This window comes from Condylura cristata, unplaced genomic scaffold (assembly GCF_000260355.1).
Source record: "Condylura cristata isolate star-nosed mole 26May11 unplaced genomic scaffold, ConCri1.0 scaffold00009, whole genome shotgun sequence".
In the NCBI taxonomy this organism is placed as follows: Eukaryota; Metazoa; Chordata; class Mammalia; order Eulipotyphla; family Talpidae; genus Condylura; species Condylura cristata.
Window position 1 is genome coordinate 7,082,839 of NW_004567110.1, and position 25,258 is coordinate 7,108,096.

Genomic DNA, 25,258 nt, shown 5'->3' on the forward strand with positions numbered 1-25,258 from the left:
CCGCCACTCACCCCCCGCCCCCGCTTGTGTCTCGTCCCCCCGGCAGGATGCCGGACCAGATCTCCGTCTCCGAGTTCATCGCCGAGACCACCGAGGACTACAACTCGCCCACCACGTCCAGCTTCACCACGCGGCTGCACAACTGCAGGAACACCGTCACGCTGCTGGAGGAGGTAGGTGGCGGCCGGCGCCCCCTGCGCGCTCCCAGGACCCCGGCCGGCGGGGCCGCCTCGCAGGCTCGGGTCGCCGCCGCTGCATCCTCGCTCTGGGGTGATCGGGATGGCGGAGCCGGGAGGACCGGGGGCCAGGGGGCTGGAGGAGCCACACCCCCTCCGGCCTGCCCCGGTCCCCAGCTCCCTGGTGAATGGGGGGGCTGAGATGTGCGGCCTCAGCTCCATTGGCCGGGGCGCTGATCCCAGAGGCCTGCGGTGGGGAGAGGACAGAGAGCCTTGGACGCCCGGAGAGAAAAGAGGGAAGTCTTTTCTGTCTTGAGTCCTGCCTTGGAGCCAGGCAGTGTACTCGGTTTCCGACTCCTTGGGACCCTCTCTTAACCTGCGAAGTAGGTGATGTCGGGCCAGAGGGAGGCCAAGCGATGTGGCCAAGGTCACCAGCGAGGGACAGGGAGATGGTCACTGAATGCACCGCTCTGGTGCCGGCTCTGCCAGGCCGATTTAGCTGCATAGTCAAGGGCCGTGGAACTATCCAAAGGGATGACAGGGAACCGGGGCTGCGACTGCCTCTGTTCTAGGATTCTTCATTCCTGGCCCCCAGTACCTAAAGCCTTCTGCGGCAAGATAGCTGTGTCCACTGGCCCCTCCTCATCTGTTCCCATCGCCTGCACGGTGAAAGCTAAAAGCTGCTGCAACAGCCGTCCTGCGGGAAGGGTGCTCATAGACTGAGAGGCGGATGCTGCAGGGGAAGGCATACCGTCTAGAGGAGGTTGGACCAAGACTGTGCAAAGAGCAACTTTGCTTATCTAGACCCTCCAGGGAAGTGTGTTGTGGGTGACCAGGAAGGGGGGAGGGTGCAGAAGGCCAAGGGCAAATTTTAAATGAATTGCCAATAGGGTGGGGTGGGTAAGCGAAAACCCCACAAGCCCAAGAACTACAGAAGTCGCTGTACCTCACTCAATACATATAACACGTTTACCCTGGAACGCTGCACCATCTTTAAGTGCTTTAAAGCAGCACTCCCCTTGCAACAAGCCAAACCTATTTCAACAGAAAAGGAGCGCACTGGGGGAAGCTGGGAAACAAGATCAATTTCCCTGGGTGGATCTGTGTGTGGTTGGTTTATTTGAGGTTTGGAGAGCTTCTGATTTCAGCTCATCATGGCCAACTCTCCTTAATGTTGAGACTTTGGGGCTTCTGGTTTAATACTGTTCTTCAGACCAAGTTACAATGAAGCCCAGGGTCCAAAATGTTAGGAGGGGAGAGATTTTTGTTGTGGCTTTCATTTTGCCTGCTCTGCCTGGTGCTGTGAATGAATCTGAAAATTTACTCCACTTGGGGATGTTTCTATCGTTCTTTCTCAAGTTAGTGTTGGGTGATTGGATTGAAGTTTGAAAAGGTTGGAGAAATGCCACCTAAACTATATTTTCTTGAAAGGTGTGTGTTGGGGTGGGCGGGCAGGGTGGGGGTCGGTCTCTGTAAGTCCTTTGCAATATCCCAAGCCTTGGTGACTGGGATTGTAGCTGTTGCCAGGATTCCAGCCCCATGATGTGGCCTTCCCTTAGTGGTGATAAATTGGAACATGCTGAGACAGGAACATTTTGCATCCTTTTTCTGTACTAATTGTATATGCTTCTAAAGGTTGTGACATCGATTAGACTGAGTGGTCATTTTCCTTCTAGATAAGTTCCTCAGGCCCTGCTAATAGAGCTGTCAGTTACTTTAACTTTCCCTTTCTGTGCATTCAGATAGTAAGACTGTTCTTTTTGTGCAAGGTGTGATAATGGTAAGTTGGTTGTTGTGTCTGTTAGGGCGGTGTGAGCATATTTTGCAGAAACTCCAGAGGGTAGCAGTTGCTGTTGATCTTAGTTTGAAATAACTATATTTGAAAGAAATAACTATATTTGAAAGTGAATGCAACAGATAGGATTTGTGTGTGAAGAACAGTGTTTTGCAAGATTAGATGAAAAAGTAAATCATGACCCAGGTGTAGTCCCATTTGAAGTTGAGGAGGAATTGGAGCCAGGCTAGACGTGAGAAGTGTCACGTGTTAGAGGATATTGATAACACACGTGTTCTCAGAAATATCACAGTAAGTGGTTCGTTCAGAATGTCACAATGATCTTGTAATTCTTTTTCTGAACATGGGTATGGCACTCGGCTGTACATTTTAACTCTTGATTCCTATTGCTTGAGGTTGGACTCAGGAATGGCTGCCTTTCGCTTAAATGCGAACGGTTCCTGTTAGTTTCTTACTGACAGATAATCACCACGGCTGGATTGTCACCCCCGTCACCCTCTTCCTCAGCTTACACACAATAAGGCTTTAACGATTACCCTCAAAGTATAGGGAACAGTTTTCAGCAAATCACAAAATGATGTTAGCATAGATTTCACAAGTGAGATACTTGGACACTTTACAATTGCCGTTTGTGTTATCTTGTGGTTATTCTGAGGCATAAAGGTTTTGAGTACTTTTTGATGGTGTGGAAACCCAGGAGCAGGAATCAGCTTGGAGCTCTTTTTTTTTCCTTGTTTTAAAATCATTTTCTGGTTCTACTAATAAAATACTTTCCTGCTTATTTGCAAATGTTTTTGCTCTCTGGATCCCTAATTTTGTCTTGTGTATTTTTTTAAAAAAATTATTGATTAATGCATACAGAACTGGGGTGTAGGCCAGAGCTGCAGGGGTGGTGAGAGGATTCACCAGAGACAGAGTGGGGAGCATGACAGGCAGATCTACTGAAGTACACTGCTGAGGGGAGCAGCGGGGAGACAGCAGAGGTCTTTGAGCCACATGGCTCACCTCCCACCTCCCAGCTCCCAGGCCCTGGATCGAACTTGCGCGCTAAAGCAGGGTAGCTAGCTTCACAGTGTTTCTTTAACTCTTTGTGCCACCAGGGAGGGCCCTCGGATCCCTAATTTTGGACACACACATTTTAACTAAAAGACTGTGTTAGGTCTCTAAGCTTGGGAGTCCCAGATTTACCCGCATCCTTTCATTTGCTCTGTCACCTTGATCAGGAGTGTGTTGTGCTTGGTAAATGTTTTTTTTTTTTTTAAAGTCTGTGATGAGCACTCTAGGAAATGGGTCAGAAATAGGTGGTAAAAGAAGCCAGGAGTTTATTTCTGGACTTCATCTTTCAGGGCCTAGGGTCTCACATGACTGGAGTCGTGGGGAGCGGCTGCCACTGGGAGGCAAGGCGGGATTGGACGCCAAGGTTTCCTCCTGGGGAGCGAGTGTTTTCCAAGCAAAAAGCCAGTGCTTTACTTATTCAGCAGCCATAGCGCGAAGAGGTGCCATTTCACTCGTGGCCACTTGGAAGCTATGAGTAAGTGCCAGAAGACAGTTTCCCTAGGCGGGAGCCAAGCACCTTTCAGGACCACCGAGGATGAGTGGAGGCACTCTCCGCTTAAAGACTTAGGTTGGCCTGTGTCAGTGCTCGGTGAGAGGGAGGAGGCATGACAGACGAAGCTGGCCTGGTTGTTTAATGTCAGGCCAGGATTTTGTCTTTGGTGAGCGTGCAGGGGGCATGTTCTGTCCATTTGCAACTGTTGAGCAGTTGCTCTGGACCAGTTGCAGGCACACGGCATGCCTGACCTCTGTTGACACTCATGGAGCTTGTGAAGGAAGGACAGTTATTTTCTCCATTTTACTAAGATAAGAAGTGGAGACCCAGATTTGTCTCCCAGCACAAATAACTTGTAAGTAAATGAAGTTAGGAGGCACTTAAAGAGTTAAGATGTAAAATAAATGTTGTAAATATTTACAAAGACTTATTTCAACAGCTTTGCGAAAAACAAGGGACTTTACTCTCATTGCAGCTTCTAATTTTGGTTTCATGAAGCAGAGGTACCTAAGCTCCTAAATGGCTTCATTGTTCTTCAGGTTCACAGACTAGAGAATTCTTAATACTTAAATATGCTGTTCCCCCCCCCCCATCACGCTCCATCCCATTGAAAGATTTGGATGTGCTTTTGCAGATTAAAAGTGGGAATTTTTCTGACCATAATCTAGGAATAACATTTACTCTTCATATTTCGGGGAGCACAGCTATGGACAGCCTTGTTGAGGTGTTGGGGTTATTATCTCCATTGTTATGGTGAAACTAACATTTACGAAAGAGAAATAGGGTTGCCACTCATAAGGTAGAAAGAGGGCAGTTGGTAGGTTGGGAGTTGGCATGGGGCATTCATACCAGCAATTCAGTTAATCACTCAGATCATCCGTCAATATACAGATGGTCTGGTGCCAGCAGTGGGCTTAGAACTGGGAATACTAAGATGTCAATCTTGCCTTCAAGAAGTGGGTGGTCTAAAAGTTTTAAGGGCGCTGACACTCAAGCATGGATCATTAGAGACTAGCTTGTCTTAACAAATTCTGATGATGTGTTCAGGCTTGAAGGTAGAGGAACCGTGGAGCGAGAAGGTGTGCAATATAGATTCATTGGGGGGCTTTTTTCATGTAACACTAGTCACTTATTAGTGTTCCTACTGTGTGCAAGCCCTGTATACCCTACTTAATGCTGCAGTCACCCTGTTGTTATTACTGACCCCATCTTACGGCAGCTAAGTGTTTGTCCCAGGTCACCCAAAGCAGCAAGTGGTAGAGTGGGGATCCCGTTTCTGGGGGTCCCTGTGCAGACTTCACTGTGTGTGTCTTTCTCCTTTCCATGTTCCTTTTAATTTTTATCCACATTCTTTGGGCTGATGCCTGAAAGTCTTTAATCTTTCACTAATGCCTTTAGGGTTACATTTCAGTTCATGGAATCTCACACATAAGACTTCTCTGGCCAGGTCTTGAAGTCTCATTTTCATCAGATCCTAGTGTTGTAGAATACAGTTGCATTACTTCTCTTAAATTTTGAAAGCTAGTAAACTTAATAGTTTAGTGTATCTGCTTTGTAAAGCAGCTGCCAAACTGTAGTCTTAAAGGAAAACAAGTCGCAGGAAGGGTTTAGATAAAATCAGCGTTGGTCCATGCATTGCTGAAGGTAAAAAAATGTGCTGTTTATCCCTGACCTCCTGAAGATAGACCATTGTAAAGTTAACCAGCCTTCCTTTGATGCTGCTGCCGCGCAGATAATTCTGGACTCAGTGACCCCGTCTTCTGACCCATCCCAGATGTACTTAGGGAGCATTTTCTGTGGACATTACCACCAAAGGTTAGCTGCTGCCTGGATAAGCAGAGAGAAAAGGATTCTCTTAAGTACCAGAGTTCATTGTCTTTCCAAAACAAGACACCCATCTATTAGCAGGTATTCCATGCTAATGTTATTTGTCTTTTGTATCCATCTTAGGGTTTAAAACATTGTCCACTAGTAAGATGTTACTAGTAACATCTGCTACTAGTATGACCCTTGTCTGGTAGCTTTCTTTGCTCTTTGACCTAAGACTAGACCAAGACCTAAGAGGGAAAGTGAAGGATGGCATGGCAGTGACAGCAGCAGCTCCTGACTGCAGGGCTTCTGGGACCCTAAACCCTGTCTCTTCTGTGTCACCTATGGTGTATGTTTCCGGTCTGCTAGTTTTTTGTCTTGCAGGCTCATAAAAAAGACACTTGGTTACTTGTTCTTATGTGTACTTGATTTTTACTGCCAGTGCGAACGTTTGAGGTAAAGAAAAAGGGAAAGACAGTTCCCTTTCTCTGTTCCTGGGCGTGCTCTTGCTGGATTTCTCTGAACTCTCTGTCCTTTGTATCAGAGCTGGGGCCGGCAGTCCTCCCAGCTTGCTGAGCAGAGGCGAGCCCAGCCTGCTGCCCTGCTCGCAGCTCGCCCGGCCTCCTTGGTCCGGAGGGTGGCCAGCCTGTCTTTCCAAGGAGCTGCCCTCAGCCCTGACTGAAGCAGCACCTCTCCTGGTTGGGCTGCTGCAGGCCTCTGCACCTCAGCTTCCTGGCCACCCACAGCCCCGCTTCCTGTTGGGTGCTAGGAAGTCGTGAGGGCTCAGAGTTGAAGGAACCTTGGAGAAAAAGTGAATTCAGTGCTTGCAATGAAAGTCGTGAATGGGGGTCTATGTTAGCTACGTGCACTGTTTACAAAAATGTAGTAGACATCGCTGGTGATGTGGCTCAACATAACTCTTAGGTCAAATACCTTTGATTTGGGTGGAAATACATCAGCTCAGGTGGCTAGCTCCGCTCATCTTCTGCTGATCAGATGCTTGGATTGCGGTTAGACTCCTGAAACCGGGGAGCAAAGTGCTATAGCATTCCTGTGATTGGTTTGCTAGAAGAACCTTCGAGTTTTGTATCCTCCGTGGGGGAAAACTCCTGAGCAATGGGGACCCACACAGCCGAGCACAGCCACTTTCACCTGTGGGACCGTGCCAACAGATGGGAAGGAAATGATGCAGGTGTTTCAATTCATGTCTCCTAGTTCCAAACCCAGGACTGGATGGAGATAATTTCAGGGAGGGAGTCTTTTCCATTCCCCAGCCCACAACTTGGTTACATGTAGGAGGGGAGTGGAGAGTGGCCTGAACTCAGGAGGCTGACCACGTAACCAGCCCGCTGGCCTGAGTCCTCCCCTCACCACAGAAGCCCCGCCTGGTGTTGGGGACAGTCACTGGAGCATTTGTGGTGTTGGACGTTTAGACACCAGCCAGACATCTCATGTGTGTGCCTCAGGCGAGCCTCTTAGAGGTGGCTTCCATCCACATGAACCAGAACCAAGGCTGGGCTTCACGTGCTTCCGCGCCTCAGTCTCCTCATCTGCTACATAGAGGCGTTGTTTTGCCGATTAAGTAGAGAGGTGCCTGTGAGCACTGATCAAGGGACTTCATTGCGCTTCACTTGACCAGTCAAGAAGTGACCGAACATCTGCCCTCCTCCCGTGGGAACAAGCAGAGTGAGAGGTGTTTCTTCCTCAGTGCAAGGGCAGGGGCTTCTCCACTGAGGCCTGTGATGGCATTTGGGGTGACGGACGTTGAGAGCGCCTGTGTGGGCCACTGGCTGCCCTGTTGTCTCCTCCCGTATGTTACCTCACCCGGGAGCTGTCCGCCAACGCTGCCTCTCAGCGTGCCTAGAACCGTGCCGGCACCTTCTCGTATCCTCGTTGCTGTCACTGTTCACCTTGTGACTGATAGGATGAGACGTGGTAGACCCATTTCAGAAGAGTGGCCGCTGAGGTCAGACGCTGTATTCCCTCAAGGACCTGGATGTTGGAGACACAGTTGGGACTAGGCGAGCGACTAGGACTGCACTGAGCACTTTGACCGCTGGGCATCATGGGCAAGGCCAGCTGATCCAGAGCAGACTGCCAACTCAATTCTACTGTCTGCCCGGTCCTGGGTGGGCTACCCAAAAGGAAGGGGCCAGTGCTGCCCCTCTGAGCCCGGCCAGCCGGTGGCTGCGCTCACGCAGCCCCACCTTGGGCCGCTGCTGAGTCTTCTCCCCAGCCCAGCCCGCCTCCACTGTGTCCTCTCCACTGGGGCGTCAGAGCTGGGGCACTGCTGTCCCTTTTGGTTTTCCCAGGGCCTTGGGGTAACGCGCGGCCTTCTCTGTTACATAATGAATGCAGGTATTTGGTTCTGGTCATTTGCGGGGAGGTGCCGGGAGAGCGCTGCTGGGGTGGCGCTGCCTGCACCCGGCACAGCTGGTGGAGTGCCCTGCTGACAGCCTGGAGCTCTGCGGCCACAGGAATTCTATTTTGGTTTGGAGGCAAGAGCCTTCAAGAGGAATGGAGCTAACCCGCATTTGTACTTCCGAGTACCTGCTCGCTTCTTTCTGTTGTCCGTAAAATGAGTTTGGATTATTTGTGGAGCAGGGTCTGGTTGGGTCTGGAGGCACTGGACCCTGCTTGGTCTTAACAGAAGAATTTGTGGTGGGCTTTTCTGGTCAGAGCAGTCTGAGCGGCTCTGTGTCTTGGTGCTGTTGTGGTCACTTACGTAAGAACTGAATTTTAATGCCAAGGCTATGGTATAATTTTCCCCAGAGAACTAGGATATATGTCCCTTTGGTAAGACAGCGCACAATTTAGCCACTCAGAGCTAGAGAAGAAAATGAGAACCTCGTGTGTCGGGGAGGTAAAGCCCACAGTCTGATTGCACTTTGGTACCAGCTCTTACAGAAAAGCAGGATCGGCCTCGCCAAGCTAAGCCATCCCTTCAGACAGGAGAAAAGCCTAAGCTCTCCAAGCTCTTACTATTGGTGCAGCCTGGATACCTCATCTTTCTCCAGCTTTGTGCCCAGGGGCCAGCGCCTGGCCTAGCACGATACCGTGACTGTATCATTACCAGATAAACCTGACAGCTGGAGGAGGCCTCAGGGGCCATCTCATCTAACTCCTCCTTCATGCGAATGACGAAATTGAGCCTCAGAAAACTCAAGGGTATCAGGGTCTTTTATTTGAAGTAACAGACCCTCTCTCTCCCCAGCAAAACAAAATGCTAGTTCAGGCACTAGGTAGACCTAAAGGAAGGAGTCACGGTATTTAATGGAACATGAGGGGCAGAATGATAGGAAACGAGGGTGTTTTCCTCTGGCCAATGGAAGAGGATTGGCTTCAACTCTAATGCCCCCCGGCTCCCTTGCCCACACCAGCCAAGTCTCTGGGTTTGGTCTGAACCTCTGGGAGGGAGACTAGGACTGGCTCCCTGGGTCAGGAGACCTCTAGGAAGTGCTCCTGTCAGCTTTGCTTGGTTTCGTGAGGCTCCCTGAGGGTAAGGCTAAGCGTTTCCTTTCAGCATGGAGGGGTTGTGATGGCAGGCCTCAGCGCAAAGCCCAGGTCTCCCGGCCCCATCATCTTGAATCTTCATGAAGTGAGAGCTCATTGGAGAGGACAGAATTGCACAGAGATATTGGGAGAGAACAGGTAGGGACAGAAAGGCTTGGCCATGCCTGGCTCCCAGGAGCCCTGGGGAGATGTCAGTCTCTGCTCCTCCTCCTCCTCCCTCCCCCCCCTTCTGCTCTGCATTTGTTGGAGAGCAAATGAAAGGGCTGTGGTCACATGTCTGTGCTGCCCAGCGATAGCTTTCCTGCAATGGGCAGGAGAGACCAGCATTCCACACAGGTGTGGGCAGAGGAGACACCACCTTGCTCTGTAAATCCCAGGTGGTGACATGGTGCTTGGAAATAACCGCCCATGGACACCCAGGATGGATGGAAGACTCAGAACAACGGGGCTCTATTGGGAGTTTGGCCGGCCTTCTCCCAGGGTTACTATCTGTCAGAAACTGGGCAGTCTGATGAGGACTGACAACTTTCCTGCCATTAAGTGGCTTCTTCATTGACCAGTTACGCACAAAATAAAATTTGAGCAGCTTCATTGTTGTGAAGTGTGGAGTCCTTTATGTTTCATTAATCATTTTTTCTGTGAAGTCCATTTCCTTTTCCTTGCAGTGTTTATTCACATTAATAGCACTTACATAAAATTAGATATTCCTTATTTCCACAAAGTGCAGACCAAAATAAACATTCACTGCTGGCCCAGCAGCTGCTGCTGCTTTAATAATAGTCATATTTTTCATAGCAAGGCAAGTGCATGCCCTGCCTCCAATAAATAAAATGGTGCCAGGCAAATATGCTGTCACCGTCCCAAGGCTTGTATGAGTCTGAACAAAATTTGGAATCTGTGAACACTACAGTTGAGCACCTGCTCTCTGCTGGGCACTCCTGGATGCTCTGCACGCGTCGACTCACTTAATTTAACCCAGCAGCAGCTCTGTGGGGTGGGTGCTATTTCCCTCTCTCACACGTGATGAGCTGGGCTAGAGAGGGCCCACCCAGCCGTCACTTCCTGCCCCTCAGATTGAAGCTGCCTTCCTTATATGGTGGATGGACTGCTGAGACTCATCGGGAGCGCGGCTTCAGCTGAAGCTTGGGACGCTTAAGCCAGAGTCGAATTCAGAACTTCTGACAGTATTACGATACTAACTGGGTGGTCACAGAAGTGGCATTTTTACCCTTGGTTTTGGGGATAGTTTGTCAGAGACAGGCTGGGGAACGGACCCTCGTGTCCTCCAGTGAGGACAGGATGGAGTCAGATCTCAGAGCAGCATTTGTCAGGCTGCATGCCCGGTGCCCCCCAGCCCCCGCCCCCACACCTGACTTTGCTCAGTGACTTAGCAGCAGTGTGCACTGGAATGGAAGGGTAGGGGTTAGTGTTTACCCTCTTACTGGAAGCAGACACATACACATGCAAACGAAACAAGTGAAAAAGGAAAGCATTTTTCCCTCCTGATTTGCTCAGGTTGAGTGGGAGGCTTTTACGTTTAGATAATTTACATTACCCAACACGAGCAACTGGTTCATGATGTGATATCAAAGAGATTAATGAGAGAATTGGTATTTTCAAAATGAGCTGACCCCTGACTTTTCGTCATGAATGGTAAGTAGTGAATCATGTTTTTACGAGCAACTGTGCCTGGGGTTTACTCTTTTTTTCTTGGCACTCAGCTCAAGCAGCGCACGGAGTGTTTTCATAAAGTCTCCTTGCACCCCCCACAGTGCTTTGCTAGGCCGTGATGCTGCCATTTCCTCAATCGGCAATGAGGAAACTGAGGCTCAGAAATTCACAATGACTCGTCAGAGGTGATAAGACCGAGGAAGTGTCAGGCTGAGGTTTAAGATGGGTGTCCAGTCTCAACTGCCTCTGCCCCCAGCAGCTCACCACCTGAAGGACACGGGTGTTTATCAAGATGTTAAACGAGTATCTTTGGAATGGAAAAAACTATGGATTTTATTGTTGGGTAATCTTGTGATAGTTCGCTTGACGAGCACCAACACATGCACACCTCTCCCCCCCACATGCCCACCCATCGCCACCCGTCCCCTTGTAGACAGTCCTTTCAGTGGCTTTCTCTTTGGACACGTTTTCTGTTTCAGTGGCTGATTTGTGTCTGACTTTTACCCAAACCCCTAAGTAGAGACACGGGGAATGCCCACGTCTCTGTCACCAGGCCGCAGCAGAGGTCTGCTTTTAGCCATCTGGCTTTCCCTTCTGCCTGCACCCCAGATTTTTAAAAAGTAGTCCCAGATATTGTTTAATTTCACCCATAAATAAAATATTTGAGGATTTAGCTCTAAGAGATAAGGACTTTGGGGGAAAAAAAAGAACCATCGTATAACTGTCTTTTAAAAATGAGTATTTTCTCATTATTATTAAATGTTCACATTTTCCCAGCTGACTTTTATTGTCGTAATGATTTGTTCAAATCAGGATCCGAATGTTAAAACCGACTAACACATTTTTAAATTTCCTTTGTGGGTATCCCTCCTCTTTTTGTCCTTGTAATTTATTAGTTGAAGGGCTGAGTTGTTTGTCCTGTAGAGAGTCTGTAGCCTGATGGTGCACATTACATCTCTCTGGTGTCACTTAACATGGGCCGCCATCGATTCGTCACATACTTTTGGTGCTAACACCTTCTTCACACTGAAGAATAAAAGAAATGTATTCCCTTTGTGGGAAACCAGCAAACGTATCAAAGAGGAAATTTAAAAGTTATCCATGACTCCACCAATGAGAAATAATCACAGTTAACACTTTCGGGATTTCTTCCAGATATACCCTGGATCCTGTTTGCATTCATTTAACGTTTTGTGAGCATTTCCCGAGGTTACCAAAAACTCCCCAGTGGTGTTTTATGGCATGTCAGTGTATTAATACTTCACGGCATAAGTTGCCCCCAACTTAGGAGGAGGTTTTGTGTTCTAAACAGTTGACTTAGCACTTGCCCCAGAGGACTGCAGGCGAAAGCAGTGAATCACTAGCAGTGCTTATTTGAATACACCTGTCATTTCCAGGTTCCCAGAAAGGTGCCCTGTCCACATGACACACCCAGCCCTAGGCATGCGGTGAAAGTGCTTTTCCCCAATAGAACACTTTGAGTTAAACATTTCTGCAGAGATAAAAATTGTTCTTGGGGTATGCAGCTGCCCTTGTTTATGGTTGGTTGCTAACGGCTGAGTAGTGAAGATGAGACTGAGTGAGTATGGGTGTTTGTAGATCGTTTGTTTAGCAGAGCAGAGAACTGAGAGCTTGTGTCACCTCAGTGTCACAGGGAAGCAGGCGCTCCTGCCTTCCCAGCCCTCCAGCCCTCAGTGCTGACTTCTTGAGCTGTTCCCTCCAGCCTCCCTGCCAACATTCTCACTTCCCCTGGCAGTAACTGTGGAAGGCAGGGCCTTGCTGGGTTCAGGCATAAAGACAGCCTTCAATCTGAGTGTAGAAGACTCCCAGCCAGGATGTCGCGTCGCTCCTCTTCCTTTTCCTGGCTGGTGGGTCAGTTCCGCTTCCCTTTCTGGACTCCCTGGATCATGGCTCCAGCTGAGACCCCTTGACCTTAGGAACTGCCTTGGGCAGATGCAGTACTGCTGCATCATTTACACACGGCTGTGAATTAGCTGCGTTGGATTGTTTCTTATTTAACACTTAACTGCAAAGTCAGGAGGGGAAGGTGTTTTAGAAAGGGGGACACTCCTGGAAGTCAGGTGGGCCTCATAGGCCACCAGGGCCAGGGCCTTGGGAACATTCTGAGAGGAGAAGCCAAGGAGGAATAGGCGCCTTAAGCCACATGAACTCATCTTTCTGAGAGTTGGTACGGAAGGTTTTTAGATGCCAATTTGTATAGCCGATGTCTTTGAGTTGGTCCTTGGCTAGTACATTCTTTCACTTTGTCACTGGAATTGGTTATTTTGGGGGTATGTAAAGCGATTATCTTCAATTAACCCAGAACCCCAACCACTAATGTTTTCTAAGTCTTGATGCCTTCTCAGTTCCAGAGGTTCCAGAGAGCCCATTCTGAAATCTGAGGTGCCTTCTGCTTGTGTTGGGGTTCTGCTGCCCTAGGGGGTCCAGACAAGGGCTTTCTGGGGCCTGGGGTCCCAGTGGGATTTCATGTGAGCATGGACTTGCCACATGGTAGAACATGCTGGGTTCCATGCTGAGTGCTTCACATGTGCTAGCGAATCAACAGTCCTCTGGAGAGTAAGCAGTGTTCACTTCATTTCACAGATGAGAACGTCAGGAACAGAGGAGACAGCAGCTCAACCAGGGTCTGCAGTCAGGGCAGCGGGGCCATTGTCTGTAAGGCCGTGGTCTTCCAGGCCCATGGTCTTCCAGGACAGTGTCGTTCTCCTTCCCTCTTTAGACTTCTTGCTTCCACTTACACTCTTAGTGGTGACTGTCCTGCCTTAGGACCTAGATTTTCTTTACCAAGTCCACTTCCACCTCGTTTTTGGAAGAACACCTCATTGCGAGTCACTTAAGAGTGTCAATGCTCGGTGAGGTGTCCCAGCATTCACCCCTTCTGGAGCTGTGTGTCTGTCTCTGGGGGCATAAAGCCCTGATCCGGCAGACTGGTGGGCTTTCGGCCATTGTGGAGTGGAACTTGAGATGGTTTTAGGGGTTGGGCAAGGAGACCCCCTGTAGGATAGAGCTGACTGTCGCTCCCTCTCTATCTCAGGCCAGGGAACCCTTGGAAAAATGGTGCCAGATTCTTCGAGCCTCTTCAATTTGAACCCTCAATTTCTTGCAACCCTTTTGCTATTACTAAGTTATTTCATAAGTCATGGTTTTCCATTTCCAACATGTTCCTGAATCCCATTCGGTGAACCTGAAGCCCTTTGGTGACTGAACCAGTTTAGTGGCTGGGCAGCAAGAGACCTAATTTAATCTTTGCATCTGCCACAGTGGATTCTTAGGTGTCCACTATGTGGACAATGGGAGAAGACCCATGTATATATGTCATTTTTACCTCGCAACAAATCTGTGATGTGATACTTGAATTTTCAGATGAGGAGCCAGGAGGGGGCTGGTTTCCTGGCTCAGGTTATGAAGGAAGGGAATCAAGATTCAGACAGTCTCACCCCACGTCTCCTGGTCTTTGCTCTTGAACGCTCTGTGGACTGGGACTTCTTACCCAGCGTGCCCTAATGCTGCTTGCTCAAGTCTACTCATGGTCTGCATGCTGAGTGCTTTGTCCGGGCTTACTGGAGATGAGCAAGTAATGAACAGGAGCTTGACTTGTGACCCTTGAATCATACCCATCCATTGGGGGCAGTAGGGTGACCTTCCTGGTGCACACACCTACACACTTCATTCTGAAACTGTCACTTAAGGGTTGTGTCAAGTTTGCTTCCTGCCTGACCTGCCACATCATGCCACATCATGCCACATCACTTAGTGACAGTGTGATCTAGTACATCCCTCCACAGCCAAGTGACATTACCAAACCACACTAAATGTTGGCTTAAAAAAAAATCCAATAAGCAGAAAAAATATTCCAGAATACCCTTCCCCACCCAAAAAACAAAGCGTAGTGTTATGAAACCTTCTGGAAATGTGCCGGCAGCCATTAGAATGATTGAGGAAGAAGCCTTCAGGAGCCACTCTAACGTTCTAATAGCTGCTGCCTAATAAGCTTATCTTTGGAACCTTGTATCGTGCTAAGTCTTATGGATGTCACTATTTCTAAACCTTTAGACAGCTTTCGAGGAGTTTCCCCATTTTATAGGGATAAAGTAGATATTTAGTAAAAGATCAGCTTGCACAACTGGCATAGAGTAGAGCGAAGTTTCAAGCCGGATTTGTTGGGTGTCACTTCACTGCCTTAGGCATCCGCGTCTGTTAAGAGAAAGCAGTTAAAATGACAGTTTTAAAATTCGTAGTCTAAAAAATGTAGGTAATACCAATACTTACTAGCCAGATACTTCGTTTCTGCTTATGCTCTTTCCCCTAGAAAGGTTAGGATAGGCGGGCGTTGGGGAGATTTGCCCCACCCCCAGCGCTCCTTACCTGGAGCCAGTGCCTTTGTGTTGGTTTGTGGAGAGGCGCGGTGGCTTGCTGGCTGCCTAACTTGTTTCACTGACTCTTGTGGGCTCCGCTGTGATGGTAGTCTGTCTCCTGCCTCTCAAGGAGAAATGGGCCACTTTATATTCCCCGGGAAGTTCCCCTTTGCCTTGTAGACATCCATTCTTTCTGACATCTGTGGGATGCTAGCAAACTGTAAGTTTTCTTGTATCCCCTCCTCTCGCCAGTTCAGTCTTTTCTGTATTGAGATGTTGGTTCCAGGTCTGTCTAGCTCTTTAGAGGACAGTGCTGTGTCTCATGCGTTGGTATATGGCTCACGCCAGGGAGCCGTTAGAACAAACCCCACTTGAATGAACAAAAACCACACACCTAGTGGGGTCATGAGGAGTCAGGCCAAGAGGAACCTGCCCTGGGCATGGAACAACTGAGGGGAAGGGAGTCTGGGAGAGATGGTGTCTAGCGCCAGGCAGGACGGGGACAGGCGGAATTTCGGGACTGAGCACATTTCATCTTGGCATTTTAGAGCCAGCAAGAGCCGTAGAGACCAGGAGGTCAGCCGCCTCATTTTCCAGATCGTTTCTCATCAACCCTGAGTTTGCAGCCACTCCCTACCTCAGGGCACGGAACCATACAGAGCTCTTTAACTTAGTGCCTTTATTGATTTAAACAGCCACTGATCAGCACATTGCGTTTTATGTTTAAGTAATTGATTTTTGTTTTGTGTTTGAGCTCTGAGATAACTTTGGCAGGGAAAAATAAGAGTTTCGAAAGTTCTCTAAACCAGTCAGACAGCTGCCTTCACGTGGAAGCATTTGCCCCACTCTGGACCTTGTGATAGCCCCATTGACTTCTCTGTCCCTCCCTCTCCCCGCTTCCCATCTGTGCCTTCTGCTCCAGCCTTGCCTTCGTGTTTTAGTGAGATGACTTGTGAATTGTCGACTCTTAACAACTTCTGTTTTCCACAAAGGCCATGTGGAGAGCTTAAGCACGGCACAGCTGGGCTGGTGAGCTGACCGTGGCTCGTTCCCCACAGAGAGCCCAGTTTTCCTTCTAGTCTGCCCTGCTGGCGAGTTGCTTACCTAGAATTCCTTGGACTTGAGGATTCATTTCTCACTTTCTCCTCAGCTGCCCTATCCTGTTCTGAGGGGGGGAAGCAGGGAGCTTACTAGAACATGTGGGTTTGTATTCTGTCCTACCCCCATCCTGTGACTTTGATTTTCAGGCCAGCAGCCCTAATTCTGGACCAGCCCTTAGCAAAAAAACCTAGCAGCCACTGGCTGGGAGCAGCGACAGAGAAAGCTGGGGCCCATGGGAACGGGCTGGCCAGAGCAGCAGCAGGACGTCAGAGTCTTGCTGTCTCCTAGGGCCTCTGGTGTGCAGGAAGAGCAGACTGTCCTGCTTTCCGCTGAGGGCGCCCAGGCTCCGAGAGGCTGCTCTGTCAGAAGGGGATGGCGCCAGGGCCACTGCTACCAGCACTCCCAGTTCCCACCACACACCCCGTGGCACGCTTTCCGTAGCAGAAGCAGAAGAATTCTGTACAGATGTGGTGACCAGCCAGCGTCCCGAGGGAGCCTGCAGAGTGTGTCTGGGGCAGCGGGCACTCATGCCGCTGGGAGTTGTGCTTCCTGTACCCGGCCAGCAGGGCTGCTGTAAGTCAGAGGCCACCGGAGTGGACTGAGGCCAGTCACTGAAACAACGCCACGCAGGTGCTGTATAGGCCTGCCACTGCCCTTGCTAACGTGCCGTTTTGGGCAGATGGCTTGGGTCTCTGTGCCGCGGGTGCCTGCTTCCAGCGTCACCGGTGACTGTTCTTTCTTCCCAGTCGTACTGTTTGTAGTGTACCAGAGCATGGGGCTGTCGTCATGTTGGTGTCATCGGCCACGGAGGTCATCTGATCCCCAGATTTCCCAGTGCCTCCCTGTGTGATGTAGGTAGGGCAGGCCGCACCACCCTCTGAGGCTGTTGCTTCATCTGCAAAGTGGGCATACACTGTCTTGAAAGGCCAGTTGAGGTGAAGGGAGTTACGTGGTGGTTGTTGGGGCTCGTCGTTGGGGTCACAGCAAATGCACACTCTTCATGGTGCCTGCAAACCTCAGATCACCCCCACACACAGGACATGCGGTTAGATTATTAGATCAAGGCAGGAGGTTGGGGGTTGCTCTTAGACTAGCTACTCGCCAGTTTCTGTTCAAACTCAGAAAGGAGAATGCTTTGGTGAAGGGCAGAAATTGCAGGTTGAGGTAGGGGCAAGTTAAAAAGCTTGTAAAAACCAAAGCAAATGCAAAAAAGAAAAAGAACCCCTGTTATAGAAGCTCTTTGAGGAGCTGTGGGCCAGGCACTGCCAGCTTTTACTACCTAAATTTTCATGGGATGCCAGGGAAGCTGCCTCCCTCCTGCCCAGCTGTTACCTCCTGGTAGGAGAATCCTGTCTCAGTGTAGGCCGCTCAGCACAGCGTGGAAGTCGTGCGGCTGAGGCACACCAGGACTTGTGGCTCACAGTTCTGGAGAATGGAAGCCTAAGCCGGGTGCTGGCATGGTCGGATTCTGGGGAGGGCTCTCCTGAGGGCCGAGACTGCCGGTTTGTGTCTTCACGTGGCAGAAGGGCCAAGAAGGTCTCCAGGTCCCTCTTACAAGGGCAGCAGTCCCAGTCACGGGCCTCCATGCTCAGGCTTCACGCACCTCCCCAGGCCCCTGCCTACCATCGCCTTGGGGGTTGGGATTTCATACGAATGTGGGGGTATGCAGACATTCAGTCCACTGCAGTAGCACTGGCTTTTAATTTTAACTTTCATGACGATGTTAGGATTTGATTAACTGGAGATCATTAGTACGTTTTGCCAGCTTTCAAGACTTAAAACTTACAACAGGGGCTCTTTTTCTTCTGTTGTTACATGTGGAAACTTATTTCTGAGCCCTCAACATGGGGCTTTCGTTATCAGTAAGGAATCAGGCAAGGACAGGAGGAACAGGAACTCACCCAGCTGCCAGCTGATAGTAGATGTTCTATTGATTGATCGTCCTGTGAACTGTCTGAAGCATGCCCTGTTCATCTGGAATAAGATGATAGTTGTGATAAGTAAATGCAAATCAAACTTTAGACACGTAATTTAACTTGGAAAACAATAAACATCTTTTAATTTTTTAAAAAGTCAATCCTGCCCTTTCCACAGCCTGTCCCATTATTACCTAGTTGTTGAATGACCAAGTCTTTCCTTATTTGCTACCAGCTCTGGTGGGAGCTTGCCTGTCTGCTTTGCTGTTTGTCATTGCAGAGACTCTCAAGAGGATGGTTGAGGTCTCTAGTCTCCTGAGGCCCTTTCAGGGTCTTTGAATTACAAAGTATTTTCATAATAATACCAGGACACTATTTACATTTTTCAGTCTTATTTTCTCATAAACATACAGTGGACTTTTCCAGAGATTCATGACACGTGATGGTGTCATTTCCAGGGAAAGTCTTCTCAGCTTTAATGTCTATTATAGCCACTATCAGATACAACCTACTTGCAAGCAATAACAAACCTCTTTGGGGTCTTCTGATATTTTAAGATCCAAAGGGGTTCTGACCAAGATGCTTGAGAACCACTGCTTTTCACACCAGGCCACCTCACATGAGGGTCAGTGACCAGTCCCCAGGAGCTGCCGTTCAGGGAGAAGAGCACCAGGCTGTTTCTCCCGGACGTAGGCCCCAACTCACGAGCCCTGTGTGGGCCGCTCAGCCTGTTGCCTTTCCTTTACACGCAGGGGCATGCTGTTGCTGTTTCTGTAGAGGCAGTGGCTATAGCTTGTGTCCTCCCAGGCATAGCGGTTTTTTTGTTTTTAAATGTGTGTGACTTACGTTAAAACATAAAGAGGCTGAAACCAAAAGGGCTAGAGTGTAGTGGGGTCGGATCCCTGCTGGCAGCTGCTTAGAAGGGTTGTTTTCAGAATGAAAATAAAGATTGAGGAGTTAGCAGTTTCCTTAAGAATTCAGTGATACATCCATGAGATGAAATGCTGGACCTTGCAGTTTTTCCGTGATTTTCATCAAAGAACTTAAGAATTCTCCCTTTTGTGTGATGTGTCCCAGTCTCCATGGTAGAATTTTAATGGCACCACCTGTGCTTCCATCCTGCTTGTCTTTTTTTCTTGCTCCCTCTCAGTGGCTTACTGGGAGATCACCCCATCACCCCTTCTTTCTGGTCTGAAATTTTGCCTCGGACAAGTATTAGGGCTGCAGACCACGGAGGAAAGCAATGCTAGGTGTCAGCCTCCGGCCGGTAAGGAGATGTCACATTCCTTTCTTCACCAGCTGATGATCTGTCTTTATTCCCTTCACCCTATGATCCAGTTTGGTGAAACCAAGGATGCTCATAGCTGTGCTATAGACACATATCACCAAGGCAGCATCTGCCATTTACATTGCTGATTTATGGGCCTGTCCGTTTAGACTAAAAGTAGACTAACTTCCGCATCAGCACTACGTCTTGCTGGTTTTCTATTTCTGTAGGTACATATTTCAAGAGTGTGTGTGGCTCATTAAACATCTATTGAATGACACATCAGTCATTCACAGACCTCCAAGCGAGGGTCAGCCTGAGATACAGCGCCCCTCCCATAGTGATGTATTGACTCAGCAGCTGGAACCTGAGAGAAGGAGCCCGCCACCTTCCTCTCTGGTGCCCTGCGACTCCGCTCTGGCCTAGACTTGCATATCTCCTGCAGACCCTGCTGGCGGCTGGGCTTTCCTCTCTCGGAGAGTGTAGTTTGGTGATATTGTTGATCTGATACAGAGCTGACATCGTCCTGTGCTGGGGAGTGGTCACTGTTGCATTCCTCCCGTCCATATCAGAATTCCTTTAAGGTGGGAACTTGGTTATATTTTGTCATGGAGTTGCTTGGTAGTTGCCCTGTTTTCATTTGTGCCCTCACGTGGGCCCTGCTGGCATCCCCACGCTTTGGGTCAGACCCAAACAGTTACAACAGGGCTCCCTTACCTGTGGCGGTGTCTTTGTTTCTGCTTCTGAGTCTCTGCACCTGAGTTCCTTGAGCGTGCTGGCTGGTCTCCAGACTTCCTTATTAGTATATTAGCCATTAGCACATTGACTTGATCAGCTGTACCCCACATTGAGGGAGCCCATGACCCTAAAGACAGGAGAAAGAACTGAGCACGATCTGTAGCAGCACTCGTTTCTGGATGATTCTTGAGGAGGAAACCATTTCCAGGTCTTTCCCCCAGGGGCTTGGGCCCTCGCAGGTAAAGAAGGAAGAAGGATAGTTTTGTATTTCAGTTGTCCCTTCCCACTTTTGCGAGTTGGTTGGAGTATGTGTCTCTCTCCCCTCTTGTCTCTTTTCTGATCCTGGCTGAGTCGTGGGTCATTACTGGTAGGACCAGCTGTTGAGTGAATGCTGGGACCTGTTCACACAGCTGTAGTGTGGGTGTTGGAGCTGGAACTTGAACTCCCTGCCCTGCCCCTTGGCTTGATTCTTTTCCTGTGCCCAAGACTGAAAGCCGCAAGGGAGCGCCACCCCCAGTACCTGCTGGCCCGGGTGAATCATCTCCCCGGAGCTGGCTTTGTGGCTTGCAGTCATGTTTAGTTGCTGGTTGCTTCTCTCTGGGTGACTTTTTTCCCTCCGAAGAATATAATTGTTTTTGTTTGTTTTTAAGAGGCAATGATTTCATGTTAGAAACATTGTGAACTTTTCCTGTCCTGGTGCCAAATTATGAGCTTTGATAAACAGACAAGCTGTGTGTTTTATGTTTACATTGTCTATATAAAAAAAAAAAAGACCCATCTTTGATAACATGATTCAAGCCACCCAAAGGACATTTTGGAAGCCCCTCACAATAGTTCATTTATTGCCTTCTAAATTTTAGTTGAATACTATTTAATTACTGCTGTTTTATTGAAGCTGGTTTTGCCCCTAGAAGTGAGCAGCTTGCCAGGAAGAGACCCTCTGTCCCGCTTGCAGGGCCCAGACCACTGTGCACGGTCTCTTGGGGACCCAGAATATTCTCAGAGCCCTTGGTAGGCTTGTGTTCTGCTGAAGTTCCACCTGTTTTCTTATGGGGAGATGTGAGGAGATTTCTTCCTCGAATTGGAGCCTTTGATATCAGAAGTCATTTCTTTTAAGTACTCTCTGGTGGGTTAGCTCTTCTTTTGGGACAACTGTCTGTCCAGTTTGGATGTGGAGTAAATTATCCCTTTCTGGCTCACTAGCATCTTTTACTGAAGATGCAAATAGGTACTTTTTCCCCCTTGTGTGGTAACCAATATTGAAATGGGGACTGTGGAAGGGGAGGTGTTTCCCCTCAGTTGGCCTTACCATGCTGCCACTGAACTAGAAATCAGGGTGCTGGGTCTTTCTGGGTGTGGCAGAATGGGCGCTGGCCCTCTTCATGCATCCTGTTCCTCCTAAATGCCATCTGGCATGTAGGCGAGCGACTTGCATAGAAGTTGCTTGAGGCTTTTTGCCTTGTCTTTACACATCTTGCTTTGAATGCTTCATAGCCAGGCCCCTCTTTCCCAGACTGTTGTATCTGCGTGTCACTGGGGAGTCCGGAAAGTGCTGCTCTTGACTTCACGGGCTTTAGGGAGGACTCTGACTGTATTTCTGTGGAGCTCTCAGGCAGTGCCGGTACACAGCCCCACCTGAACAGCGAGGGCGAGACACTGACCAAGCCCTGCCTCACGCACATGCAAGCCCTTGTTTAACTTTGCCTTCTTCTGTGCTGTCCTCGTTCAGTGCGAGTCAGGAGTCATTCCCTCAGTAAGCCCTGATGTCGGATCATGCCAGTGGAAGGCCCACTTGTTTGCAGAGGGCAGATTCTGAGGCTGCTTTGTTCAGCATTCCGGTCCAGGTGTGCACTGCTGGCGGGCAGTGACCGGATGGCATCTGGAGTCAGCCAGTCCCTGGACTGGAGCCTGCCTCCACCAGGGCTCCACTCCCATGCCCACTTGGAAATCTCAGTTCCCAGTGATCATACCTCATTTTTGTTAAGGTGCCTAGAGTTTGTACTGGAATGTGGTGGTGGTGGTTTTTTAATCATCCTGAACACTTAACTGCAAATCACTGGACTGACTCAGCAGCGTCATAAACGAAATGATAATTCCCATGACAGTGTGACTAACTCCTCGTTTACGCTCACACTTGCCGAGCAGTCAGTGCTGAATTGTTCCCAGGGCTTTCTCGTGTGCTGCGTTTCCGGGCTGGCCACTGTCTCTCTGGCCAGAGCACCCCAGGAGTCAGGGAGTGGGGAGCGGCACTTGCTCACCCATGAGAAGCAAAGTCTCGGGCTGGAATCTGCTCCCTGCACTTCCCTTTTCCTCTCTTTGCCATGAAGGCGGCCAGGCACTCCCGACACAGTGGTCCTGGCTTTGGTCCGTCTTCTGTCTGTCGGCAGACACAGACAGGTGGTTCCTGTTCTCTTTGCTGCTTCTGAGTAGAAGTGTGACCGAGCAGACTTTGAAGCTTTGGGCCCTGGTGTGTTACTCCCTGCATCTACTGCACCCCTCTGCCATCAGCTTCTTTGCACCTTGGCTTCCTTGCCAGAAAATAGCGTTCAGATGCTGACCTCATTGAGTGACCTTGAGGATGAAATGAATGAATGAATTCAGAGGCCTGGGGGAGACTCCTGCATGACACATGCCCAGCCAGTCAGTGGTCAGTCAGTCTGGTGGTGATGAAGGTGTCCTCAAAGGGAAAGAAACCTTGGGAAAGCCAGTAGTTATGTTAAAGGAGGGGGTAGCCGGGAGGATGTGTGCTTTAGTTCTCTGGAGCCTGGTTCTCTGTGAAGGGAGGCGAGACTGAATCAGCCATCTTCATGCTTTCTTCATCAGGGACAGAGCAGTGTGACCAAAGAAAATTTGGGAATGAGTGTGAGCACAGGGAGGTAGTGACGGGACTGGATGAGGGAGGTGTGAGGCTCTGTCCTCGGTTAGTCTAATGGGAAAGCTTCTGATGAAGGCGCTTTGTTAGTGGGGGATTGCTCTTAATCACACTGCTCTTTCATTATGATCTGGAGAGGTGTTGGTATTTCAGAAAGATGTCCAATTTTTCCAGAGCCTGTAAAGGGATTTTTGTTGACACTGTAGTATAAAAAGCACTCTGATACATCCGGGGCTGCCAGCAGTGTGAAAGGGACAGGAAATCACTCCACACATGAACTATAATAGATCTTTCATTCATGTTGTGTTTTGTTTCCTCTGAATTGCTAAGTAAACGTTTATATTGGTCACATGCTACAGCTTGAAGTAATTTTTAAGCAGTCACAGTAGAACTGTGGAATAGTATCAAGATAACTGCACTTGTCTTAGGGAGTGAAGTTCTATTCAGACTTGGTTACTTGTCTTCAAGTTTTAAAAGTATAAAGTAGACAGCTTTGTCTCCCGAATTTTAGCTGAATTTGAGTGGCGTGCAGGAATTTTGGGGAGACTGAGGTTTGTAGCAGAATTGGCTTGTAAATAAATGCAGAGCTGGAGTTTGTGACAGCATCTCACCGTGTGTTTTCTTTTTCTGGTACCCAGGAAGCAAGCTTGATACACCCAGTTTTTACTACCTGGAGGTAAAGGTGTAAGTCTTAATTAAGCCCCATGGCTCTGCACGGCTTACGGAATAAAGTCCATTCTCTGTAGCAGCCAAGCCCAGGCAGGGCCTGAGCCTCCCCGCCCTCCTTTCCTGAAGGAGCAGAAGCAGCTTGCAAGCATCTCCTGCCCTCCCTGTCCCCACCAGAGGGGTCCCACTCTTTGTTTGTGGACTGACTCAGATAGATGTCACTTCCTTAGAAGACCTCACCTGCGTGCTTCTCTCTGACGCCTGGCCCAGCTCCATGGTGCCCAGTCGACTCCTGCATGGCAGCCTCGCTGTCAGGGTCCTCCAGCAACACCCCTGAAAGGATAAGTGTGTCTAGTCATGGTAGTTTCATTTTATCTACACCCATTTGCGAAAATACCTGTTGATCTTGAGACCATTGGATGTAAAACATTTTGCTTAAAAAATAGGAAACACTGGGCCCTCCCTGGTGGCACAAGGGATTAAAGTGCAGCACTGTGAAGCTATCAGCAGCCACTGCAGCGGGAGTTCGATCCTCTGCCAGGGAGCTGACCCAGATGGCTCAGCAGCCCTCCCTTGTCTCGCCCACAGCTCCTGTCAGCAGTGGATTTCAGTCAGTTTGATTGTTCTACTCCCTACTCTGTCTCTAGTGAACCCTCTCACCTCCTGAATCTCTGGCCTGTACCCCAGTTTTTATCTGCATATAAATAAATCTTTAAAAAAAAATAGGAAATACCTTGTTATGGTTAAAAAATAGCCTGCTTATTTATTGTAGATGTAACAAGAAAGTTTAAAATCATCTGTAAACCCATCATCTAAAGATATTCAAAGTTAACATTTTTGTATGTAACTATTTGGAAATAACATTTTTGTAAAAAATGCATTTGCTATTAGAATGGACACATACGGCTGTGTTTTCACTAGACAGACAGGGGACATAGTTCATTGGCTTGAGAGATCCTGAGTTCCTGTATTAGAACCAACCCTATGTTCTGTGAACCCACTTTTTAAAAAATTAATATTCTTTCTCACCACTGTACTTACTTCATATAAGTTTTAATGTGATGTTTTCTTCTGTAAGAAGTGGTGAACATTTGTACATAGCAGTTCACAAAGTCCATTAGAACAGAAAGTTTTCGTTATTTTGTTTCTCCCCCCAAAAGCCTCAAACAACCTCTTAAATACTCCAGCTAGTTTGTGTGGGCGTGTGCTTAGGAGAGGTGGGGACAGGTTTGAGAGCCACTTACGCATGGCATGGTTTGGTCTCCAGACACGAGTTCAGTGTGAAAGACTGAACCTTTTTCTGCTGGAATCATTGTGAATGTTACTGTCTAATTCTTTAAGAAATAAGAATACATTTTCCTTAGACAACAAATCATTGCTTTATTATTTTGCCTCAGAAAATTTCTTTATCTACGAAGGATTTCTATATAAAACTATTTCCTGCAGCATTTGTATAAAAGTGAGGTGAATTCATCGTGTGTGTGTGTTATGCTGTCTCAGATGCCTTCCAGTCATAAGCAAACATCGGCACTATTAAAAAAAAAAGATGTGTTTATTTATGCACACAAAACCTGGAGTATAGGCCAGAGGTGTGTGGGGGTGGGGGGGATTAACCACAGACAGAGTGGGGAGCAGAACAGGCCGATGTACTGAAATACACTGCTGAGGGGAGCAGTGGGCGGGGACCTGTCAGGGGAGGTCTGTCATGCCATGTGGGTCACCGCCAGGGCAGGGATCAAACTCTTGATGTGCTACAGTGACTGGAGATAGCTTCATAGTGCTGTTTTAACCCATTGTGCCACCAGAGAG

The 25,258-nt window shown here is 48.7% G+C and overlaps 1 protein-coding gene across 7 annotated transcripts in view; it reads left to right on the top strand.

Moving 5' to 3' along the window:
• The window catches only part of ASAP1 (ArfGAP with SH3 domain, ankyrin repeat and PH domain 1), a 235,925-nt gene that overhangs the window by 31,466 nt on the left and 179,201 nt on the right, over positions 1-25,258 (top strand). For 6 of the 7 annotated variants that reach the window (XM_012722945.1, XM_004679591.2, XM_012722943.1 and 3 more), the window contains exon 2: positions 47-173. In XM_012722945.1, the coding sequence (XP_012578399.1) occupies positions 47-173 (127 nt within the window). Of the gene's footprint in view, positions 1-6; positions 174-25,258 lie in introns of those variants that run through there. The other variant, XM_012722946.1, reaches the window with a different exon arrangement.